The 25621-nt window shown below is 44.2% G+C and overlaps 1 protein-coding gene across 1 annotated transcript in view; it reads right to left on the reverse strand.

Annotated features, from left to right (window-relative positions):
• Positions 1 to 17914: 17914 nt before the first annotated feature.
• Positions 17915 to 25621, reverse strand: part of USP34 (ubiquitin specific peptidase 34) — a 278527-nt gene continuing 270820 nt past the window's right edge. Inside the window, exons 79-80 of the mRNA XM_065400557.1 lie at positions 20622 to 20781; positions 17915 to 19169 (exon numbers count right to left, since the gene is read on the reverse strand). Coding sequence (XP_065256629.1) covers positions 18559 to 19169; positions 20622 to 20781 — 771 coding nt within the window. The 3' untranslated portion in view covers positions 17915 to 18558. The remainder of the gene's footprint in view (positions 19170 to 20621; positions 20782 to 25621) is intronic.

Below are 25621 nucleotides of genomic sequence, written 5' to 3' on the forward strand. Positions count from 1 at the left end.
CTCAAACCATAGAAAAACAAGATGCAGGCTTCTTATATTTTCAAACAGCACAGCTACACATTTGAAAGACTCCTAAGGCAAAGATTTAGGTCCGGAGGATTAACAAAATTAGAACAACCCTTGTTGACTGGGAGATGCCATTATTTTGGTCTGTTTTTCTAAACTCCTCTCTTCATCTTCTCTCTGTTAATGGTACCTGTGATGGGAGTTGCTGCTCTGGCAGAGATGCCAGGAAGGCTGTAAGAGAAGTAACTTAATTTTGTATTTCAACAATTTCCATATTTATTCAAAGAGCCATTTTCACTTAGACTGTTTTCTTCTCTTGGAATTCTGAAAATACGTTTTTAACTTAGACCCTTTCACCTTAATGAACGATTCCACCCATGGGAATGTAATGAAAGCAAAGCAAGTAAAACCCCAACTATTTGACACAAATGCACCATAAGGGTTAACCATGATGGGTTAATATTGACGATATAACAATTTAGCAAGAATGGGGCAGAATTCTTAAATGCATTGAGTAATTTTGTAAACAATTGGAATAACTTACCTGTGGAATACTGAACTTAAGGCAAAACTGACTAAGAAAAATCATGACAGAGGTGACTCAGACTGCATTTTAATCAAATGCACAGAATAGCGATCAGACATGTTAATAAAGAAAATTTTACAGTGAGTGAGATTTGTTTCCTCTAACGTATGCTCTTCAATAAACCACCACATGCATATGACCTCCCCCCCCCGCTTAAAAGATTCTTTAGAGAATCAAGTTTCCTAGCATATAGTTTTATTGTGATAAGACTAAGACCACACAAACTACAAACTTGCACAGGACACCATATCACATTTTCATTGTGTGTAAGTTTAAATGACATACAGGACAAAATGACATACTTTTCTCTGCTTCCCCCCCCCCCACACACACACACAATAGAGTTCTGCCTGTCTAATAAGTAAGAGTGTGACTCTTCTCTAGCCAAAATAACAGTTTCTAGGTGATTTATGTAGAAAATCTGCTCAGTTTACAACTAAAGTGATAGTTTCACTGATTTCCAGCCCTGCCACCTGAAGCTGGAATCTGAAAGGCAAACTGTGGTCCTCCTCATTCATACACATAGGTGCGGGAACTAGGGGTACTGCCACACCCCCTGACTTGAAGTGGTTTCCATTATATATGGGGTTTACAGTTTAGTGGGGGTGCTGAGAGCCATTGAACCACACAAATTGTTCCAGCAGCCCTGTTCATGCATCACCAACAATAAAGATTCTGCCATTAGAATTTAGGCTTCAATCCTGTTAGCTGATTGAGGGTTGTAGGTGGACCCCCTCCCATCTACACAGAGTGCCACTGAAGGAAATAAGGGAGTCACTGTAGGCACAGGGGTCTTTTCTGTAGAGTCATGTTCGATTTGGGCCCTAGTTAATACTGGATACATGAACCAAAAAAGAATTAAGCTCATCCCTATAGTTGTGTTGGTTCTGCAGTGCTGAGAAGAGTTCAGATAAGTTTTTATTTAATAAAGGCAACTGATGAGAGTCCAGAGATACAAAGGGAGAAGCTTGTTGGCATAAGCAAGTGCCACAAGTAGAGCAGGGGAGAAGGACAGCAGTGTTGTGATGAGAGGGGAAAGTAGAGAACTCCACTTCTATTCAGAGGGGCAGCCATGTTAGTCTGTATCCGCAAAAAGAACAAGGAGTACGTGTGGCACCTTAGAAACCAACAAATTTATTTGGGCATAAGCTTTCGTGGGCTAAAACCCACTTCATCAGATGCATGCAGTGGAAAATACAGTAGGAAGATATATATACACAGCAAACATGAAAAAATAGGTGTTGCCATACCAACTCTAACGAGACTAATCAATTAAGGTGGGCTATTATCAGCAGGAGAAAAAAAAACTTTTGTAGTGATAATCAGGATGGCCCATTTCAAACAGTTGACAAGAAGGTGAGAGTAACGGGGAAAATTAGCATGGGGAAATAGTTTTTACTTTGTGTAATGACCCATCCACTCCCAGTCTTTATTCAAGCCTAATTTAATGGTGGCCAGTTTGCAAATTAATTCCAATTCTGCAGTTTCTCATTGGAGTCTGTTTTTGAAGTTTTTTTTGTTGAAGAATTGCAACTTTTAGGTCTGTAATTGAGTGACTAAGGAGGCTGAAGTGTTCTCCGACTGGTTTTTGAATGTTATAATTCTTGATGTCTGATTTGTGTCCATTTATTCTTTTGCGTAGAGACTGTCCGGTTTGGCCAATGTACATGGCAGAGGGGCATTGCTGGCACATGATGGCATATATGCAGGTGAACGAGCCTCTGATGGTGTGGCTGATGTGATTAGGTCCTATGATGATGTCCCTTGAATAGATGTGTGGACAGAGTTGGCAATGGGCTTTGTTGCAAGGATAGGTTCCTGGGTTAGTGTTTTTGTTGTGTGGTGTGTGGTTGCTGGTGAGTATTTGCTTCAGGTTGGGGGGCTGTCTGTAAGTGAGGACTACCAAGATCTCTGAGCGTGAGGGATCGTCCTTCAGGATAGGTTGTAGATCCTTGATGATGCGCTGGAGAGGTTTCAGTTGGGGGCTGAATGTGACGGCTAGTGGCGTTCTGTTACTTTCTTTGTTGGGCCTGTCCTGGAGTAGGTGACTTCTGGGTACCCTTCTGGCTCTGTCAATCTGTTTCTTCACATCAATAGGTGGGTATTGTAGTTTTAAGAATGCTTGATAGAGATCATGTAGGTGTTTGTCTCTGTCTGCGGTTGTATCTTAGAGCTTGGCTGTAGACAATGGATTGTGTGATGTGATCTGGATGAAAGCTGGAGACTGTACATTTGTTTAGCAGTTTTATAAAATAGAATCAAGGCTGAATTTAGTTGTTTGGATTGTCCATTGAGAGCAACAAAGCAAGCACTGAAAGAGCTTGGGCAATGAAAACCAGAAACTTTTACAAAGACAGTGCAAACTAAGTTTAAATTAAACCCTTCTATTTGTGTATTAAGTGAAGACATTGCCTAGTGATCTGAACCTTTTTCACATTGCCACAAGATCAGACTCCTGCTGCAAGAAGTTGGCAAATGGTGTCCCCCCTGTGATTAGGATTTTTTAAAGCTTAATTCTAATGCATTTTGAATTAGTACTTAGCAGCAAGCAAGACATGTGTCCATAGTTGCCAAAATGACCTTGGAAAGCACCATAATAGGGCTTTTAGAGCTACTCAATATGGAAAGACAAGTACAGTAACTCCTCGCTTAATGTAGTTATGTTCTTGAAAAATGCTTCTTTAAGCAAAACGATGTTAAGCGAATCCAATTTCCCCACAAGAATTAATGTAAATAGGGGGGTTAGGTTCCAGGGAATTTTTTTTCGCCAGACAAAAGAGATTATATACATATACAGTATAAGTTTTAAACAATTTAATACTGTACTCACCAATGATGATTGTGAAGCTTGGTTGAGGCAGAGTCAGGGTGTAGGGGCTTGTGCTGTTCCGCCCACCCGGCGCTCCTGCTGGGGAGTGGGGTCGGGGGCTTCCCTGCTCTCTGGGTGGAATGCCGAGTGGGCGGGGTAAGCCCCCACGCCCTGACCCCGCTCCCCGGCAGGAACACCGGACAGGCAGAATGGGGCAAGTCCCCGCTCCCCGGCAGGAGCGCCGAGCAGGCGGAGCGGGGTGAACCAAACAACCTTATAACGGAACATTGTGTGACTTTAAACGAGTATGTTCTCTAATAAATCAGCAATCTAATAATGAAATAATGTTAACTGGGACGACTTTAAGTGAGGAGTTATTGTAGCAGAATACCTGCTTGCACCACTTTTGTGGTGCATTTCCATCCTTTTCTTTACTAAGCCACTCTACTTTCTGCTGGTTAAGCTCCGGTGGCGAATGGAAATTTCTGTTTTGAATCAGAATGAAGTGTGGAATTTCAAAATTTCTCTTGAAACAAAATTTGAAAAAAAAAAAAAAAAATTATTTTGAGACAACCAAAATCATTGTGTTTGAGTTTTGATTTTTAGTTTATTTTCTTTTTAAAAATTATTCTTTTTTAAAATTTTAACAAATATATTCCAAAACAAAAAGTTGTTTTGAAACAAAATCTAAACATTCTATTTCCATAAGGTAAAAGGTAATTTAAAAAAAAATATTGACACATTCCCAATGGAACATTACGAATTTGCTTTTTCTGGAGAAAAATTTCCCATCAGCTCTTTTTGACCAGCTCTGTCTACAGTGCTTGATGACTCTCTTGGATGAAATCCTGGTTCAAGTGCAAAGAGAGAAGAACTGGGAGCAGTTATTTTTAGGCAGGGCCGGCTCTAGGATTTTTGCCGCCCAAAGCAAAAACAATTTTGGCCGCCCCCCGTTCTTTAATTACCCCACCCCCGGCCCCGCCTCAACTCCGCCCCTTCCCCAAATCCCCAGCCCTGCCTCCTCCCCCCAGGCTCTCAAGCCTAGGAGGGAGGGAGGGGGAGAAGCGGCGCCCGCCCCGCGGCAGCTCGGGATCTCCCCCTCCCTCCCAGGTTTGAGAGCCTGGGAGGGAGGGGGAGACTCTGAGTGGCCGCGGCGCGGGCACCGCTTCTCCCCCTCCCTCCCAGGCTCTCAAGCCTGGGACGGAGGGGGAGCAGCGGCGCGCGAAACGGCCGCTCGGGATCTCCCCCCCCCCCAGGTTTGAGAGCCTGGGAGGGAGGGGGAGACCCCGAGCCGCCGCGGCGCACGAAACAGCTGATTCGCGCGCTGCTGCTCCCCCTCCCTCCCAGGCTTGAGAGCCTGGGAGGGAGGGCGAATCAGCTGTTTCACGCGCCGTGGCAGCGGAGGTGAGCTAGTGCGGCCGGGGCACATTTTTAGGGGCGGCATTCTGGCGCCGGCCGTGCCGCCCCTAAAAATGTGCCGCCCCAAGCACCAGCTTGTTTTGCTGGTGCCTAGAGCCGGCCCTGTTTTTAGGAACAAATGAATATCAGCAGGCGGGAGCTCTGTTCCCCTTTGTCGGACGTGAAGTTGTTCTCTAACAGGTTGAGATGTCCCTTTGACATTACCCCCTCCAATCTTCTGGCTTCTTTTGCTCCCTCCGTAGTCCTCACTCTCTTGTTTAGATTTTTTCCCTATCATCATCCTGGTTTAACCCCCTTCCTTTCTTTGCAACCACTAACAGTCTCCCATTCCCAAGCTCTTCCTGTGCCTCTTGTCTCTCTCCTGGATCCCCTGTGCTTCACTCTTAACAGAAGTCCTCTAAGGTCATTAATGTTCTGCTTCTGACTGGGTCCATGGGCTTTCCTCAGTGTGTTACGGCCTCTGGCTCCATGGATTACTTCACTCCTCCTTGATTCTGTCTTCTCTTTGGATTTTTATGGTTCTCTGGTCAATTAGTTCTCTCCTTACCTCTCTGATCACTTCTTCAAATGGCTCCCCCCTTACCTCTGTCACTCTCAATGTCCCTCATGGCTCCTTTGTTGGGCTCATCCTCTAGAACTGATCCCTGGATATCTTCATCGGCTCTTTCAACTGCCATCAGTATGCTGAGATTATTTGTTGTCAAGGTCCAAATTTCTTGGTCAAGATATAGTGAAGGTCCAGACTCCAGAGAATCATGGTTCACATTGCAAGTGCCCCTCCAAACTCCCCAATCGCCTGCCAGCTCCCCACCTGGAGAGTAGGGTGACTATATTTCCCTACATTGAAAATGGGACATGCGGGGCTGGCCCAAGCCACCCGGCATTGCTGCTTGCTCCCCTAAACGTTCCTCCCTGCCTCCCGTGAACCAAGTAGCAGACGTGGAGGCAGGGGGAGGAGGAATGAGTATGGGCTGGGATCTGGGCAGCAAAGCAAGGTTTGTGTGAGAGTACTTTTGAGCTCGGAGCCAGGAGGTGAAGTATTGGACTATGATCCAGCTAGTGGGGTGATTCCCCTTTGGGGGCTGGAACAGCAAGTGGCAGGAAGGAGGCTCCGGGTAGTGGGAGGGAGCAAGGAACCTCCAGATAGCAGGCCGGGGGGTGTGGGGGAGGGGGAAGAGAGGGGAGGTCAGGAGGTGGCAGAAGCAGACAACTGGAGATGGACTGGGAAGGGAAAGAGGCATGTTGGAGTTGGGGGCGGGGGCTGGAGACAGGCCCCAAAGGACGGGGCATGGGGAGGACACAAGGCCAGGGTGGGGACTCTGGGGACCGTTGGGGGGGTACAAGGGTGGGGCGGGGGGTTCTGGGGGGCAAGGGACCCTGGGGAACGCTCGGGGGCAGGGGTTCTGGGGAGCACAAGGCTGGGAAGAGGGGTCTGCAGGGAGTGGACCCTGGCACAAGGGGATGGTATGGGACCCCGTCAGGCACTTACCAGCTGGGTTGCCTGGTAGGGCCCAGGAGTCTCAGCTCCATGGCCCAGCCACCCATGCTGTCTCAACAGCAAGCAGAAAAGAATTTGTATTAGGGCCCCTATAGTGCTGCCCTCTGATTGGGCTGCAGAGTGAGCACATGACACCCTATCACTCCCTGACTGGATGGGCAGGACATAGTGGAGACACATTAGGCTCCCTGCAGGGGTTGTGTGGGGAGATGCCCCCCATCCCTGTGCTGCTGCCAGGGGGGCTGAGCCTGCACAAGTAGCTGCCTGGAGACATGACTCCGCCCCACAGCGGGTCCCTGTGCTGGGGAGTGGGCACAGCTCCAGCTCAGCTTCAACCTGCGGTCCATGGAAAAGTATCTGGTGGTCTGGATTGGGCCCATGGTCCACCTATTGACTACCCGTCTCCACATCTGACCTCCCTCACATCTGCAACTGTTACATCTCCACATAGATGTCCAGCCACAAGCTCAGATTACACATGGCAAACTGAACTTATCTTGCCCCAAACTCCATTCTGTCATGGCTGGAAACGTCACCATCTTCAGTCAATCACGCTAACAGCCTGTATGTCATAGCTGTCTTCTCTCATCCAATTTTTCTTCCCTCCTAACTGAGCTGCTGGAAAATCATGCCAATTCTTCCTCTATCTCTTCAAAAATCCATCATTTTGACACTATTCCCACTGCCAGATATGCTCCAGTTATATATCATTTTTATTACTGCAACCTCATCGCTAGACTGCCCACTTCTCACAGCTTCTTTCAAGAAGATCCAACTTTTCTTGGTAAAAATATTCCTCCCCCTCCCCACCACACCCTTCCAATGGCTCCTCTACCACCTACCTACCACGCTGCCCATCAATGGCACTGAACGAACAAGAGTAACAACAAATATATTTTATACCAGTACTGGTGTCTAAGCACTGGGAACTTTTTTGAGTGTTGGCTCTCAAACCCAGTGATAAACTGAGGGACGTACTGCATGCCATCACAAGATATATTGACTAACCTACATTTTTCTTTTACATAAACTATGAAGTCCCACTGGTTAAGTCACTGATACCATTTCTAGTATTTATTAATTCTATTTAGAGGCCAACCTTCTTTCAATGGTGTGACTATCTAAGGCCCAAAGGAAAAGAGAATAATTTACTCTTTTTGGATCAATTTCAATGGGATCAGGAGCAGGTACTAATGAAACTTTTCATGTGGTGCGGTATATACAAGGTGCTTTGCCAATCGGAGGGAACCCAGGCCTTCTCTAACATGTCCTAAAGCGTTACCTGGGTAATTATTGAATGGTTTATGAATGCTCCAAAAGCCATTGAAATCAGCGGGAGATAGTCACCTAAATACCTTAGAAGATCTGGATTGTCATAACTAAGGCTGTGAGTTTGTCAAAGTCATGGATTCCGTGACTTTCCATGACCTCCGTGACTTCTGCAGTGACCGGTGCCTGGCTCAGGGGCAGCTCAGGCCGTCCCTGCACCAGGCGTACCGGCCACTGCTGGGGCAGTCTCAGGTCCCCGCGCCCTCCCCCCAGCAGCAGAGTTTAGGTGTGGGGACATGAGACAGGGTGAGGCGGGTTCTGGGCGGTGCTTACCTGGGGGGCTCCCTGGAAGCGGTGACATCCCCCAAGCTCAGCTGCTAGGCAGAGGTGTGGGCTGGCAGTTCTACGTGCTGCCTCCGCCCAGATCGCTGGCTTCACAGCTCCCATTGGCCGAGAATTGAACTGGGTCTCCCAGGTGAGTGTTCTACCCACTGGGCACTCCACCTCCTCCTGGTTTGTGTGGAGTGAGGCAAGCACTTAACTCTTTCTCCCAAGACCACCACCACCACCACTACCTCCTCCTGGTTTGTGTGGAAAGAGGGAGGCACAAAACCCATTCTCACAAGAAACTATTTAGGCGCCTAAGCCACTTGACTCCAGGATAGGGGTTGCTATTTGTGGATCACTATTAGAGATAGGCATCTCCCTGCAGCCCGGATTTAGGCACCTAACTCTGTGAGAGAAGGAGGCGGGCAGTAAAGACACAACGCTCTTCTCGGCGTCTCCTGTCGACTGGCTGAGGCAGCTCTCCGCCTAGCATGCAGGCTTTTGTGGATCCCATCCTAAGACACCTATTTCTCCCCATGCATTGTCTGGGGAGCTTATGCACCTAATTCAGGCTTTGGATCACAGTGTTCTTGTGAGTTTTCTAGGGGTCTAAATGTTAGGCATTGCAATGCTGAGTGTCTCAAAGCCTAAGTCCCTTTGTGATAGAATGGGGGAGGGGAGAGTGAGTGATGATGAAGGACAGTAACTTGCGGTCAGAACGAGGGAATTCAGAGGTAGGTGGATCAGAAAGACAACAGTGTTTGCAAAAGACCCAAGCCAGGAAAGTGAATGAGCTGATGAGTAGGGGAGTCAGTCCAAAAATGGAGACTGAATGGGCCACTTGAATGAGGAGAACCAAGAATCAGATGGGTCAATGTGGAAATTGAAATCTCCCAGCATGAGGATAAGGCAGTGCAATGAGAGAGAGAGATCACATCAGGTTAAAAGGAGGATGGATGAGTTGCAAGGAGAATGAAGTAGTAGAGTGAGATGGGAATGGACCTCAAAGAAGGCACAGATGGAAGAATGGAAAATGTCTTACCTGATAATTTCCTTTCTGCTAGCAGCATCTCCCATAATTCTGATACATAGGGGTTATTCCCCTCCTGTCTCCAGCTTCCGGAGAGGGTTCAAAGCTGCAGCACAGCCTGTGCTAGTCATACCCCCTTCTCCTGTTTGCTGCCAGAGGATTCATTCCAAAACTGTAAAAACTCTTAGACAATGATTAGTAACAATAACTTCAGTGCCAACTAATTAACTACGTACTGTAGATCACTCCCTGTGCAGCAATTATCCAAATAAATTGCTGACCCAGGCTGTGAAGCTACCCAGGTTGGGCAGAATTGTGGGAGATGTTGCTAGCACAAAAGAAATGATCAGGTAAGAACTTTTCCATTCTGCAGCCTACGGTCTCCCACAATTCTGATACATATGGGAAGTAACGAACTGTAAACCGGAGCAGAGAGGGATAGAAAAGTGAACATAAACAGGAAAGACCTCCCTTTTTGAATTAATCAAATGGCAAGGTTATTCTGAGCCATCACCATCTGCAGCATCTTCCTGCTAAACAAGGCCTCTGTTAAAACAGCAAGTCCACCTTATAGTGTCTGACAGAGATGTAAGCTGGTGAATATGTGGCGGCTTTGCAGATCTCTGTGGTGGAAGTGCATGCTCTTTCAGCTCACGAGGTTGCGGTGGATCTTGAAGAATGCAACTTAATTCCTTCTGGAACAGATGCGCCAGATGGCTTTCATGCCTCAACAACATGTAGTATATACATGAAGAATGGGCGTCACCTAAACCAAAATGGAACCAGATTGTTGGCACTTAAAATTAAAAAGGTCGTAGAGCAGTTTTTAAACTAAGGGCTGGGGGAAAGCCAACAGGTGCGGAGGAGCATATGGTTTGGACAGAGACATTCTTTAAGGCAGGATCTATTAATGGAGATTCTCTATGTCCTAGTAAGGAGGAGAGGATGGAAGATGATAAAATATGGGTAGGATCTGATGAGAAATGGTCAAATGAAAAAGAGTCCCATTCAATTACATCATGTAATGGCAGGCAGCTAAAAAGTGACAAGTTTTTGAAGTGCTTATATACAAATGCTAGAAGTCTAAATAATAAGATGGGTAAACTAGAGTGCCTCGTATTAAATGAGAATATTGATATAATAAACATAACAGAAAATTGGTGGAATGAGGATAATCAATGGGACACAGTAATACCAGGGTACAAAATATATCAGAAGGACAGAACAGTTCATGCTGGTGGGGGAGTGGTGCTATATGTGAAAGAAGGCATAGAATCAAATGGAATAAAAATCTTAAATGAACCAAACTGTACCACAGAATCTCTATGGATAGTCATTCCATGCTCTAAGAGGAATATAGGAGTAGTGAAAGATTACCAACCACCTGACCAGGATGGTGACACTGACTGTGAAATGCTCAGGGTGATTAGAGAGGCTATAAAAATAAAAAACTCAATAATAATGGGGGATTTCAACTATCCCCATATTGACTGGGTACATGTCACCTCAGGACGGGATGCAGAGTTAAAGTTCATTGACACCTTAAATGAGTGCTTCTTGGGGCAGCTAGTCCTGGAACCCACAAGAGGAGAGAGAATTCTTGATTTAGTCCTAAATGGAGCACAGGATGTGGTCCAAGAGGTAAATATAGTGACAATAATAGAATTAAATTTAACATCCCTGTGGCAGGGAAAACACCACAGCAGCGCAACATGGTAGCATTTAATTTCAGAAAGGGGAACTACACTATAATGAAGAAGTTAGTTAAACAGAAATTAAAAGGTACAGCGCCAAAAGTGAAATCCCTGCAAGCTGCATTGAAACTTTTTAAAGATACCATAATAGAGGCTCATCTTAAATGTATACCCCAAATTAAAAAACAGAGTAAGACCCAAAAAAGTGTCACCGTGTCTAAACAACAAACTAAAAGAAGCAGTGAGAGACAAAAAGGCATCCTTTAAAAAGTGGAATTTAAATGAAATGTAAAAATATAATTAGGAAGGCCAAAAAAAAAAAAAAAAAAAAAAAAAAAAGAATTTGAAGAACAGCTAGCTAAGGACTGTAAAAATGATAAACAAAAGAAACCGTATTTTTCAGTTCACCTCATCCAAGTACTGTAGTGCAATCTCTTTATCATGAAAGTGCAACTTACAAATGTAGATTTTTTTGTTTGTTACATAACTGCACTCAAAAACAAACAAAAGTAAAACTTTAGAGCCTACAAGTGCACTCAGTCCTATTTCTTGTTCAGCCAATTGCAAAGACAAACAAGTTTGTTTACATTTACAGGAGATACTGCTGACTGCTTCTTATTTACAATGTCACCTGAAAGTGAGAACAGGTGTTCTCATGGCACTTTTGTAGCGAGTGTTGCAAGGTGCCAATGTGCCAGATATGCTAAACATTCATATGCCCCTTCATGCTTCGGCCACCATTCCGGAAGAAATGCTTCCATGCTGATGATGCTAGTTAAAAATATAATGCACTAATTAAATTTGTGACTGAACTCCTTGGGAGAGAACTGTATGTCTCCTGTTCTGTTTTACCCACATTCTGCCATATATTTCATGTTATAGCAGTCTTGGATGATGACCCAGCACATGTTCATTTTAAGAACAATTTCACAGCACATTTGACAAAACGCAAAGAAGGTACCAATGTGATATTTCTAAGGACAGATACAGCACCCCAGGTTTAAGAATCTGAAGTCCCTTCCAAAATCTGAGAGCGATGAGGTGTGGAGCATGCTTTCAGCTGTCTTTAAAGCACAACACTCCAATGTGGAAACTACAGAACCCGAACCACCAAAAAAGAAAATCAACCTTCTGCTGATGGCATGACTGATGATGAAAACGAACATGCGTCAGTCCACTCTGCTTTGGATTGTTATTGAGCAGAACCCGTCATCAGCATGGACAATATCTTCTGGAATGGTGGTTGAAGCATGAAGGGACATATGAATCTTTAGCGCATCTGGCACGTAAATACCTTGTGATGCCAGCTACAACAGTGCCATGTGAATGCCTGTCCTCACTTTTAGGTTACATTGTAAACAAGACGTGGGCAGCATTATGTCCTGCAAATTGTAACCAAACTTATTTGTCTGAGTGATTGGCTGAAGTAGGACTGAGTAGACTTGTAGGTTCTAAAGTTTTACATTGCATTCAAAAATAAAACAGTTATTTTTTGTACATAATTCCACATTTTTATGTTAAACTTTCATTATAAAGAGATTGCACTACAGTACTTGTATTAGGTGAATTGAAAAATACAATTTCTTTTGTTTTTTACAGTGCAAATATTTGCAATCAAAAGTAAATATAAAGTGAGCACTGTACACTTTGTATTCTGTGTTGTAATTGAAATCAATATATTTGAAAATGTAGAAAACAAAAAAATATTTAAATAAATGGTATTCTCTTATTGTTTAACAGTGCGAATAATCAAAATTAATTTTTGTTAAACGCTTGACAGCCCTAAATGAATTGTTTGCAACCATCTTCACAGCTGCGGATGTGAGGAAGATTCTCACACCTGAGCCATTCTTTTTAGGTGACAAATCTGAGGAACTGTCCCAGATTGAGGTGTCAGAGGAGGTTTTGGAATAAACTGATACACTAAATAGTAATAAGTCACCAGGACCAGACGGTATTCACCCAAGAGTTCTGAAGTAACTCAAATGTGAAATTGCAGAACTACTAACTCTAGTTTGTAACCTATCATTTAAATCAGCTTCTATACTAAATTATTGGAGGATAGCTAATGTGATACCAATTTTTAAAAAGGGCTCCAGAGGTGATCCCAGCAATTACAGGCCGCTAAACCTGACTTCAGTACAAGGCAGACTGGTTGAAACAATAGTAAAGAAAAAAGTTGTCAGACACATAGATGAACATAATGTTTGGGAAGAGTCAACATGGTTTTTGTAAAGGGAAATCATGAGGGGGTCAACAAGCATGTGGACAAGGGGGATCCAGTGGATATAGTGTACTTAGATTTTCAGAAAGCCTTTCACAAGGTCCCTCACCAAAGGCTCTTAAGCGAAGTAAGCTGTCATGGGATATGAGGGAAGGTCCTGTCATGGACTGATAACTGGTTAAAAGATAGGAAACAAAGGGTAGGAATAAATGGCCAGTTTTCAGAATGGAGAGAGGTAAATAGTGGTATCCCCCAGGGGTCTGTACTGGGACCAGTCCTATTCAACATATTCATATTCAACCAGTCCTATTCATAAATGATCTGGAAAAAGGGGTAAACAGTGAAGTGGCAAAATTTGCAGATGATAGAAAACTACTCAAGATAGTTAAGTCCCAAGCTACAAAAGGATCTCACAAAATGGGGTGACAGGGCAACAAAATAGCAGATGAAATTCAATGTTGATAAATGCAAAGTAATGCACATTGGAAAACAGAATCCCAATTATACATATAAAATGATGGGGTCTAAATTAGCTGTTACCACTCAGGAAAGAGATTTTGGAGTCATTGTGGATAGTTCTCTGAAAACATCCACTCAATGTGCAGCGGCAGTCAAAAAAAGCGAACAGAGTGTTGGGATATCATTAAGAAAGGGATAGATAAGAAGACAGAAAATATCATATTGCTTCTATATAAATCCATGGTACGCTCACATCTTGAATACTGCTTGCAGATGTGGTCACCCCATCTCAAAAAAAGATAGATTGGAATTGGAAAAGGTTTAGTAAAGGGCACCAAAAATGATTAGGGGTATGGAATGGCTGCCATATGAGGAGAGATTAATAAGACTAGGACTTTTCAGCTTGGAAAAGGGACGAGTAAGGGGGGATATGATAGAGGTCTATAAAATCATGACTGGTGTAGAGAAAGTAAATAAGGAAGTGTTATTTACTCCTCATAACACAAGAACTAGGGGTGACCAAATGAAATGAATAGGCAGCAGGTTTAAAACAAACAAAAGGAATTATTTCTTCACACAACGCACAGTCAACGTGTGGAACTCCTTGCCAGAGGATGTTGTGAAGGTGAAGACTATAACAGGATTCAAAAAAAGAACTAGATAAGTTCATGAAGGATAGGTCTATCTATAGTTATCAGCCAGGATGGGCACGGATGGTGTCCCTAGCCTGTTTGCCAGAAGCTGAGAGTGGACAACAGGGGATGGATCACTTCATGATTATCTGTTCTGTTCTTTCCCTCTGGGGCACCTGGCACTGGCCACTGTCGAAAGACAGGATACTGGGCTAGATGGACCTTTGGTCTGACCCAGTATGGCTATTCTTATGCTTCATCTAGTAAGGGATAGCTTGGCCATTCTTAAGCCCTTGGCACTGCAGGATGAACGGAAATGAACAGAGAGCCGAACTCCTTGTTTGTTCTGTATGCTTGATACAAGTGCTTTTCCGATATTCAGGGTGTGCCGCTAGTGTTCAGTTGGGTGCTGTGACCATGGGCAGAATGAAGGAAGTCAGACTCTCAATGGAATGGATGGTTAGAGCGTTCAGCACCAGTGGTAGGTCCCACTTAGGGAAGATCGGTCTGTTAGTCTGATTGCTCTGAGAAATCTGGATACCTGAGAGTTTTGCCAACGAGCCCAAGGATACTATTAACAGTACACTACGTAGCGCTGATATGGAGTACTACAGTGCTAGGCTGAAGGCTCTTTTCCACACCAAGTTAGCATCCATTGCTCATCACAAATCACATCAAGGGTTTGACCAAGGCAGGATCCAAATTGTCTCACTCCAAGCAAGGATTATACCCCTAGAAAATGAGCTGCTTGTTTACCATGAAGTAGGCTTTCCTTTTTAAATATATGAAAAAACTTCGGTCTGAACAGCGATAGCCTCAGTGTGCTGTGTGTCATTGTGATTGGTTCAGCCCCCCCCCCCAGGTGCCACCTGAAACTGGGGTACCACTGAGACCCCTAACCCACTAGCCAGCCTGAGGTCCCTTTTACACTATACTGCTCTGACAAGCTGCAAGGCCCTTTCTAGCCTGCACTTTCACCAGCATATATAGTTAGGAACACATCCAGCTGCAATTACATGCAGTCAGGCTCTCTGACCAGCGCCTGCATGGGAAGGCTCCAGCTAAGGCAACCTCCCAACTCCTCAGGCAGGCACTTCCTCTGGAATGTAAACCCAAAATTATAACCTCTTGCGCTGCACAGGGAACTGTACAGCGTAAGCTCATAAAATTTGCCCCTTCCCTCAACGTGGAGAGGAATATGCTACAGCCTTTTGCCCTGAGTTATGATTCCCACACATGGGTTTAGATAGAGCAAAAATAAGTTTATTTACTACAAAAGATAGATTTTAAGTGATAATAAGTGATGGCAAACCGATCAAAACAGATTACCTAGCAAATAAACAAAAACGCAAACTAAGCTTAATATGCTAAATAGATTGGATATGAATAGCAGATTCTCACCCTAAGTGATGATACAAGCAGACTGCAGATTCTTATGGGGCAAGCTGCACTTGCTTAAAGCTTGGAATCCCTAGGTGTTCCATTCACAGGCTAAAAATCCCTTTCGCCTGGGTCCAGCACTTCCTCCAGTTCAGACTTTGTTCCTCAGGTGTTTCCAGGAGTCTTCTTGGGTGGGGAGCCAGTGAAGAACCCAGTTGATGTCACTCTCCTACCTTATATAGCTTTGGCATATGGCGGGAACCCTTTGTTTCAAAGCCTGGTTCCCATGCCATTCAGTGCAAAAATACTGACATCCCAAGATGGAGTCCAGCACCAGGTGACCTGGTCACATGTCCCTGTAGAGAGACAGCAGCCCCTCCCCCCCAACTGGCTGTTTGGAGCCACAGAAAGGCTCACCAGGTGGGAGATAAGCTTCTTCTAATGCCTCTTGTTTCTTCCTAATGGCTCATTAATCTGAATGGGCCCTTCCCAGCCAGCCATCTAGACTGAGAACGTTTTGCCTAGTGGGTGTTGCCCAGGAATAGCTACATGTGAAATAGATACATAGTCAATATTCATAACTTTGGATACAAAAATGATTCATGCATACAAATAGGATAATCATATTCAGCAAACCATAACCTTTCCAATGACACCTCACATGCTTATCTTACATAAAATACATCATAATTATATTTGTTTAATATCACTATGAAGAATATTCGGTGCAATGATACAGTCATCACTGTAGGGTCTTTTGGAAGGAAGTCCCCTTCTGAAGGAGTGACCTTGTCTTTCACTGGTGAAGATACTGCTGCGCCAATCTTAGACTCCCAAACCATATTGTGGTTTAATCAGGTATCCTCATTTGGCTCTTATGATAACCTCAAAAGAAGCAACAATGGAAAACATGCATCACAATAATGCTCACAAGGAGAGATATTGTATTGACATTAAATAAGTTCCTTGCAGGCCACTGACTGATATCCTGTCTTTGAAAAGTCTTGTAGGTTGTTGCTGGTGTGGGTTTTTGTTTGTTTGTTTTGTATGTGTGGTACTTCTTCTCCTGACCATTTACAGGGGGGATGTAGTATATTCTTCATCCTGGTCTGGGGACCACACACCAGAGGAGGGGTACTGACACATATACACAATGTGAAAATGTCTTGTTAGCTGTCCCTGCGAGCCTGAAAGGCTGCCTGCCTGCCTGCTACCCCAGGCTGGCTAGCACCCAAGTAAGTGCTGTAGGCGCAGTCTAGTATCACTTGGAGCTTTGATCAGGAAATCAGGATCATTCTGAAAATGGGAAGGATTTCTCACTTACCCCTTTGTAATCCCACGAAGGTGCAGTTTTATGGCGAGTGGAATCCTCAAATGCCCCTGTTTTGGTCACAGGCTCCCTGAAGTGCACAAAGCTTTAACATTGAGCCAGCCTTTTGCTTTTTTGGGACCCAAAGTCTCTGGGGTTTGCGGTATTTACCCTATAGTACCATAGTACTAGTATATAGTATAATCCCCCGATTCACAGTCCGAGGAAGGGGAGCTGGGTAGAAGCCCTGCTTCTCTCCCCAGGGATTCTAGGACCCACTTTCGGACTTGTGGGAGGGGACCAGTAGCCCAGAAAGGGTCTCTTCTTTATGGTTCTTTGTTGTCGCAGGACTTACCCCAGTTGTCTGGATAAAGTCCTCCTCATCCTCAGAGCCTCTCCCTGTTCTGCTCTCTCTCCCCTGGTTGGGTTTTTCTGCAGTGGAGTCGCAGCTACTTGGGGGGTGGGGGATAGAGGTCCCAACCTGCCTGTCTGACTTAGAGCCCTGTGCCCTTGCAGAGATAGGGTCAGCTGGCTGGCTGCCTGGTGCTTGCATGGCTGCTCTGCCAGGCCTGACAGGGGGCAGCGGAGCTCAGTGGGATGCATGCAGCAGAGGTGACAGGTGGCTATGATCACCATGCTCCCAGATGCTGGTACTTACATAGCTGCTGTGTCATGCCTTGAAAGGGGGCAGATGAGCTTGGCAGGGAGGTGCTAGTGAGGCTTGAAAACAAACAATTTAACCACTCAAAACAACGAATCTACAAGAAAAGGATGGGAGCGAAGCAAACCACCATTTGACTGCTGTCATGGAGACAGAAGATCTAGCACCAAGCAGGAAAACGGGGTGTGGCTAGCACAGGCTGTGCTGCAGTTTATGGAAACTTTGGACAGGAGAGGAATAGCCCATTCATATCAGAATTGTGGGAGACACTGGGTAGCAGAAAGAGGGACTGAAAATGGCAAGAGGGGGAGAAGAGGAGGCCAGAATGGAGCAAAAGCTCACGTCCTAGCTGACAGGTCAATACTTAGGAAAGTGGTAAAAGATTCAGTTGGATTTTTTGTATTTTTAAATTGTTGGAATGAGGTTCATTTTACTTAACTGTCCAATTGTAAAGTTAATGCAAAGTAGACAAAACGAATGGGAAAGAACAGAGATTTACACAGCTTAGAATGTATTTGAGAAGCGTTTCTTATTCTGCATCTATTTCACAGTTCTCAAGTTGTCTTTGGTTAGAAATCTGAAGACTGAAGCAACATATGTAAACAAATGAAAAGTCATCACAATCAGTTTAATGAAGTGCACAGAATAGCGATTGATCATGTCAATAAAAATAAAACAATTAATTTTACATCAAGTGTGCTTTATTTCCTCCACAGGTATTCTGTTAAATAAAGCACCATATAGATACTGCCAGGCCACAGCTAAAGAGGATTCTTTACAGAATCAAATTTCTTGTGGTTGTTTAGTATACAAGTAAACTTAATTTTGATAATAAGAACCACAGCGATCGGAGGCAATCTGCCTCTATTATAAGGTACAAAACTGGCACAGAGGACACCATATTATACACAGTAAAAATGCCATAAGTTTAAATTACATCATACAGGGCAAGGAGGCCCTGTTCTCCCATACAGCCATATTAAATGAAAGCCACTACAGTGAACTCTTAATTACATAAAACATATCCATTATCTGATTGCCCTTTAAGAAAAGTACGGTAGATGCAAAAAATGTTTTAATCTGGAGTTCTGCCTGACCAAGAATTAAGCATATAAATCTATCTTGCCATTCAAGCAGAGAGCACTGGACAAACTGAAGCACAAAACAGAAATAAGCAAAACTTATACAAACAGCATTTTTTGGGGGAGGGGGGAAAAAAAAAAAAGACTTAAAAGCAGACATGCTCCATCTAATGTCAAGAAGCAGCTTGGTTTCCTTTGCCAGATATCCTTGTGACCACATGAATCGTAGACTCAATGGTCCTACACAGGATGTCTAAAATGTCATGCTGCTGCATGTGACTAAAAAGTCCTCTGGAATGGCCACAACTGATTGGTAAACTATTTTCAGGGTCCTGGGATGGTAAGGCTTGACCATCGCAGCCTCTTAGATCTGCTAGGTCAGATAAAACTGCTGAAATTGATGTGGAGGGGAACTCTGAGTCATCCTCAACTGCACTGGGTTCCTTGGAACTCTGCAGATCTTTAAATTCCTTGCACTCTTCAAATTTACCATTGCCTGACTGCTCTTCTGTGTGTTGTGACCTGGTAGTTAACATCATGTCTTCTGAAAAGGAAGATGGAACTTCCATTCTATATTCTTTAACAGAACTATTTTCAGGGGAAGGAGGATCTTGTTCAGTGCCAGGATCAATGATAGAAGAGTCTCTTGTCTCATTATCTGAAGTGCTTGTTGGAGTCAATGCCTCCCTTGGTTCAGTTTTCATATCACTGATGCAGCTGTCTACAGTATGCTCCTCATCGCTGCTAACCCGTCTTCTTTTTACAGGAGTAGCTCCTTCATCATCTGTAAAACCAACATACAGTTTGCAGTGAAGTACATTTATCAGATTTGTTTTATATTTACATTCAAGTCTCGAGGTCTTTTATTTAATGTTTTTCACTTTCAAAAACTCTTCTGTATGTAGGCAAACAGTGCTCACTAGAGATCTCCTCAGAGGCTCATCAGATTGGAGAGATTCATTAACTAATTACCTGCTTAAAATTTCACTTCCTTAGATTCTTGTGTGTTGCATTAGGGATTGGAATCAGCAAATCTGAAGCTCCAGTGTTAAGCGGGTAACGTAAGATCTTTACAGCAAGGACTGTCTTTTTTGTTCTGTGTTTGCACATCACCTAGAGTCATGGGGTTCTGGTCCATGACTAAGCTCTACCACAATACAAATAATAAATAATGATAATAATGATGATAATGATAATAAATAATATTTTTTGTTTGTTTAAACAGATTTCATTACATAACCTCTCTTTAATATGCTCAGATTTGTAAAAGGTTTTCCTCTCCACACTAAGTGTAATTGTTCTGGTCCAAGGAAGTAATCCTGGTCCCACTGAGGTCAATGGTAAAACGCCTTTTGATTTCTATACAACCAGGATTTCACCCCGTGTGTTTTGGAGTGACAATGCATAATGTTATGTGTACAGCATTATTAGTTTGGATGATACTGTACAGAAAAAAAACCAGGTCCCTTACCCGAGAAGTTTACAATCTAGTTTACACATGACAACAGGGAGAAATGGGAGTGAGAAGCATCACACAAAGGAAACCAATAGGTGAGATTTACATACTATAGCCTCATGAGGTTATTTATTGCATCACACACATACAGTGTCAGTTCCTATTAGTTTATCTCATTTCAGTATGCAAATTCGTCAAAATTAGGATTGTGCTTTTTTCTCTTCTTTTTATGGCATGGGAGTGGAGTCAGCACTAGAAGGCTAGTCCAAGGAAGTGGGTGTTAGAATATTTTAAAAGGGGAGATAGGTTCCATAGTTAGCAGGTTATTTTAGACATAGGGATGATACGGGAGAAAGATACAAAAACAGTCTCAAGGCCAGTGGAGCTGGCATAGCAGAGTATGGGGGACAGGAGTGGTAGGGGATGAAACAAGAGAAGTAATATGAGGAGCTTTGAAAGTGAGGTCAAGATTTTAATTTCATGCTGCAAATGTGAACCAGTGACGGGGGTGATATAGTAAGAACAATGGGCAAGAAAAATTATTTTAGCAGAAGTATTTTGGATTATCCAGAGGGGTGCAAGGCAGGAGTCTGGTAAACCAGAGAGGTGGTGGTTGCTCTAGTCTAACTGGGAGATTTCCATGGTATGGACCAGCATCTTGGTGGTACAGCCTGAGCTGGAGATATAAGGAGGAAGAACTGGCAGGATATAGCAACAGCGTGGATATGCGAGGTAAAGGAGAGGGAGTTGAAGATTACAACAAGGTTATAAAAGGCACACCTTTAGTTTTTCTTTCTTTGGCTTCTTGCTCTTGTAATGAGTTCCTCTGTTGTTGACAAGCCCTGCATTTGTTTAGCAGATCTTGCAAAGTTGGAATCAGGGCCGAATTCAGCTGCTTAGGGGTGTGCACTGAAAGCAACAAAGCAAGTGCTCGAAGGTCCTAGAAACACCATAAACAAACACGATTACTAAAATACTTCAAACTTTATATTTACATTAATCCTACACACACACTATCTACAATTGAAATAGGTTGATTTGTGTAATAAGTAGAGATACACAGATACCAGATGTTCTGAACCCTTTTCTGCTTCCAACAGAATAGATTCCTAAACTTTGTTTACACTATTGAAATTTCTCAAAACTTTCCCACTAGTATTAGCAATGTCCTTAATGTAGACAAAGACCTACTGTGAAAAAGTTGACAATATTAAGTTGTACACTACAGAATTAGCCCCCTTGGTTAGGATTTCTTAATGCTTAATTCCAATGTGTTTTACACTAGTTCTGAACAACAAAACAAAACACACTATGGTTGCCAACCTGACCATGGAAACCCAGCAATAGTTTAGGAAATTTTGTGTCCTGTAGAAGTGGCACTGAATACGGAGAATTAACAAAATGTAGAATTACTTGAGTGTTTCTGTCAACCCCCAGATATTTCATACCACTGCTGGTATCTAAGCTCTGGGAGTAGAGGACTTTGCATGTGCACTGATTTCCTGTCTGAACAGTGCGCTCTGCATGTTGAGAATGCTGAAAAGGTTGTTCCACTTTTAGTCTCCAGACCATTCATTAAGTGTGGGCTCCTAAACCCAAAAGAGCCTGTCGCTGGGGGCACTGTAAGATATCACAATATACATTGGCCTGTCTACATTATTCTGTTACGTAAACTTTAGCAAATCCCACTGGTTAAGTTACTAATACTGGGTCTAGACCAGTGTTAATTAAAGTATGTCACTGATCTCTTTTCGATGGTGCTGACTTTTTGTATCAATGAAGAACAAGTAAAATGAAGAAAAAGAAAAAGGAATAATTCCTTTTTCTTGTAGAACCAATTTCACTTAGAACAGTGGAAACAGAATTTTTTATTCATTACTAAATATTCAATAGATGGGTGAGCCTTTTCTGAATGGAAGTTATGTAACAAGAAAGGAATATTAAGAATTTTTTAAGATGCTGTATAGATGAGGGGGGAAAGACCAAAGGCACGGAGTCTAAAGGTAATCTAAGATATCAACCTAGATCCAATGCATCTGTAACTAGGGTGAGAATAGGCTGTGTAGGGGCAAAGGGAACCCCCTTCCAAACATTCCTAGGTTTTATCTACCAGTTCAGAAAGGATAAGAACTGAAGGGGTACCTGAACCACCATGTCGATATGACGATGGGCCATTGAATACATAGAGGCCATCCAACCTTGCAAATGCTTGAAGTGCAGTCTGTAGCTGTACCACGTAAGTGCGCACCGCCACGTGTCCTAGAACTTTGAGGCAGTTCTGAACTGTGAAGGCAGAAGGGCCAATAGTATGGAGGTGGGACGCAGTTCTGAGAAGGCCACTGACTCCTAAAATGCTGAGGTGGACAGACACCCCACTGGAGCTGTTGGGCAAACTTACATCGGGACACAATAGATCTGACTTCTGAGTCCAATGAGGAGTCCATTTCCTCCAACTATGGGGGAGATGAACTCATCAGTATCAGGGAGCGGGGCTGTGAGTCTGGAAAAGGGGGAACCAATGAAATCATCGCTGGCTTGCCTCTAGATGTAATCCTACGGAGAGGAACCGTGAGCATAGAAGTGACCATAGAAGAGGGGAGGACTCCTGTCTCATGCTGAGAAAGAGGGACGATCGATGAGTTATCTTAAGTGCCTATACACAAATGCAAGAAGCCTGGGAAACAAGCAGGGAGAACTGGAAGTCCTGGCACAATCAGGGAACTATGATGCGATTGGAATAACAGAGACTTGGTGGGATAACTCACATGACTGGAGTACTGTCATGGATGGATATAAACTGTTCAGGAAGGACAGGCAGGGCAGAAAAGGTGGGGGAGTTGCGTTGTATGTAAGAGAGGAGTATGACTGCTCAGAGCTCCGATATGAAACTGCAGAAAAACCTGAGAGTCTCTGGATAAAGTTGAGAAGTGTGAGCAACAAGGGTGATGTCGTGGTTGGAGTCTGCTATAGACCACCAGACCAGGGGGATGAGGTGGATGAGGCTTTCTTCTGGCAACTAGCAGAAGTTGCTAGATCGCAGGCCCTGGTTCTCATGGGAGACTTTAATCACCCTGATATCTGCTGGGAGAGCAATACAGCGGTGCACAGACAATCCAGGAAGTTTTTGGAAAGTGTAGGGGACAATTTCCTGGTGCAAGTGCTGGAGGAACCAACTAGGGGCAGAGCTTTTCTTGACCTGCTGCTCACAAACAGGGAAGAATTAGTAGGGGAAGCAAAAGTGGATGGGAACCTGGGAGGCAGTGACCATGAGATGGTCGAGTTCAGGATCCTGACACAAGGAAGAAAGGAGAGCAGCAGAATACGGACCCTGGACTTCAGAAAAGCAGACTTTGACTCCCTCAGGGAACAGATGGGCAGGATCCCCTGGGAGAATAACATGAAGGGCAAAGGGGTCCAGGAGAGCTGGCTGTATTTTAAAGAATCCTTATTGCGGTTGCAGGAAAAAAACATCCCGATGTGTAGAAAGAATAGTAAATATGGCAGGCGACCAGCTTGGCTAAACAGTGAAATCCTTGCTGAACTTAAACGCAAAAAAGAAGCTTACAAGAAGTGGAAGATTGGACAAATGACCAGGGAGGAGTATAAAACTATTGCTCAGGCATGCAGGAATGAAATCAGGAAGGCCAAATCACACTTGGAGTTGCAGCTAGCAAGAGATGTTAAGAGTAACAAGAAAGGTTTCTTCAGGTATGTTAGCAACAAGAAGAAAGTCAAGGAAAGTGTGGGCCCCTTACTGAATGTGGGAGGCAACCTAGTGACCGAGGATGTGGAAAAAGCTAATGTACTCAATGATTTTTTTGCCTCTGTCTTCACAAACAAGGTCAGCTCCCAGACTGCTGCACTGGGCAGCACAATATGGGGAGAAGGTGACCAGCCCTATGTGGAGAAAGAAGTGGTTCGGGACTATTTAGAAAAATTGGATGTGCACAAGTCCATGGGGCCGGATGCGCTGCATCCGAGGGTGCTAAAGGAGTTGGCGGATGAGATTGCAGAGCCATTAGCCATTATTTTTGAAAACTCATGGCGATCGGGGGAGGTCCCGGATGACTGGAAAAAGGCTAATGTAGTGCCCATCTTTAAAAAAGGGAAGAAGGAGGATCCGGGGAACTACAGGCCAGTCAGCCTCACCTCAGTCCCTGGAAAAATCATGGAACAGGTCCTCAAGGAATCAATTATGAAACACTTAGAGGAGAGGAAAGTGATCAGGAACAGTCAGCATGGATTCACCAAAGGGAAGTCGTGCCTGACTAACCTAATTGCCTTCTATGATGAGATAACTGGCTCTGTGGATGAGGGGAAAGCAGTGGATGTGTTATTCCTTGACTTTAGCAAAGCTTTTGATACAGTCTCCCACAGTATTCTTGCCGCCAAGTTAAAGAAATATGGGCTGGATGAATGGACTGTAAGGTGGATAGAAAGCTGGCTAGATCATCGGGCTCAACGGGTAGTGATCAATGGCTCCATGTCTAGTTGGCAGCCGGTTTCAAGCGGAGTGCCCCAAGGGTCGGTCCTGGGGCCGGTTTTGTTTAATATCTTTATTAATGATCTGGAGGATGGTGTGGACTGCACTCTCAGCAAGTTTGCAGATGACACTAAACTAGGAGGCGTGGTAGATACACTAGAGGGTAGGGATCGGATACAGAGGGACCTAGACAAATTAGAGGATTGGGCCAAAAAAAACCTGATGAGGTTCAACAAGGATAAGTGCAGAGTCCTGCACTTAGGACGGAAGAATCCCATGCACTGCTACAGACTAGGGACCGAATGGCTAGGTAGCAGTTCTGCAGAAAAGGACCTAGGGGTCACAGTGGACGAGAAGCTGGATATGAGTCAACAGTGTGCTCTTGTTGCCAAGAAGGCTAACGGCATTTTGGGCTGTATAAGTAGGGGCATTGCCAGCAGATCGAGGAACGTGATCGTTCCCCTTTATTCGACATTGGTGAGGCCTCATCTGGAATAGTGTGTCCAATTTTGGGCCCCACACTACAAGAAGGATGTGGAAAAATTGGAAAGAGTCCAGCGGAGGGCAACAAAAATGATTAGGGGTCTGGAGCACATGACTTATGAGGAGAGGCTGAGGGAACTGGGATTGTTTAGTCTCCAGAAGAGAAGAATGAGGGGGGATTTGATAGCAGCCTTCAACTACCTGAAGGGAGGTTCCAAAGAGGATGGAGCTCGGCTGTTCTCAGTGGTGGCAGATGACAGAACAAGGAGCAATGGTCTCAAGTTGCAGTGGGGGAGGTCCAGGTTGGATATTAGGAAACACTATTTCACTAGGAGGGTGGTGAAGCACTGGAATGCGTTACCTAGGGAGGTGGTGGAGTCTCCTTCCTTGGAGGTTTTTAAGGCCCGGCTTGACAAAGCCCTGGCTGGGATGATTTAGTTGGGAATTGGTCCTGCTTTGAGCAGGGGGTTGGACTAGATGACCTCTTGAGGTCCCTTCCAACCCTGATATTCTATGATTCTATGATTCTATGACCAGTACCAAGTGATGCTCTGGGGCTTGAGTCGGGACCACAAGAGCATGTGGTTCCAAAGTTGGTTCCTTGTGAGGCTCTTGAATCATGGGAGAAGCCGGTACCAACAAGCTGAATAACTCCCTGGCTGCCTTAAATGCCTCGGGTGCCAACAGCACCAGAAGGGGTTCTTGAGCCTGCAGGACCGAGAGGTGTGTTGATGCTTCAGGGACTGGTCTAAATGGACTCTTCCTGGGTTCCGAAGTCAGCAATCCCTGCTGGCTCACAGACTGCTCCTGGGGG

The sequence above is a fragment of the Emys orbicularis genome, chromosome 3, assembly GCF_028017835.1.
Source record: "Emys orbicularis isolate rEmyOrb1 chromosome 3, rEmyOrb1.hap1, whole genome shotgun sequence".
Lineage (NCBI taxonomy): Eukaryota > Metazoa > Chordata > Testudines > Emydidae > Emys > Emys orbicularis.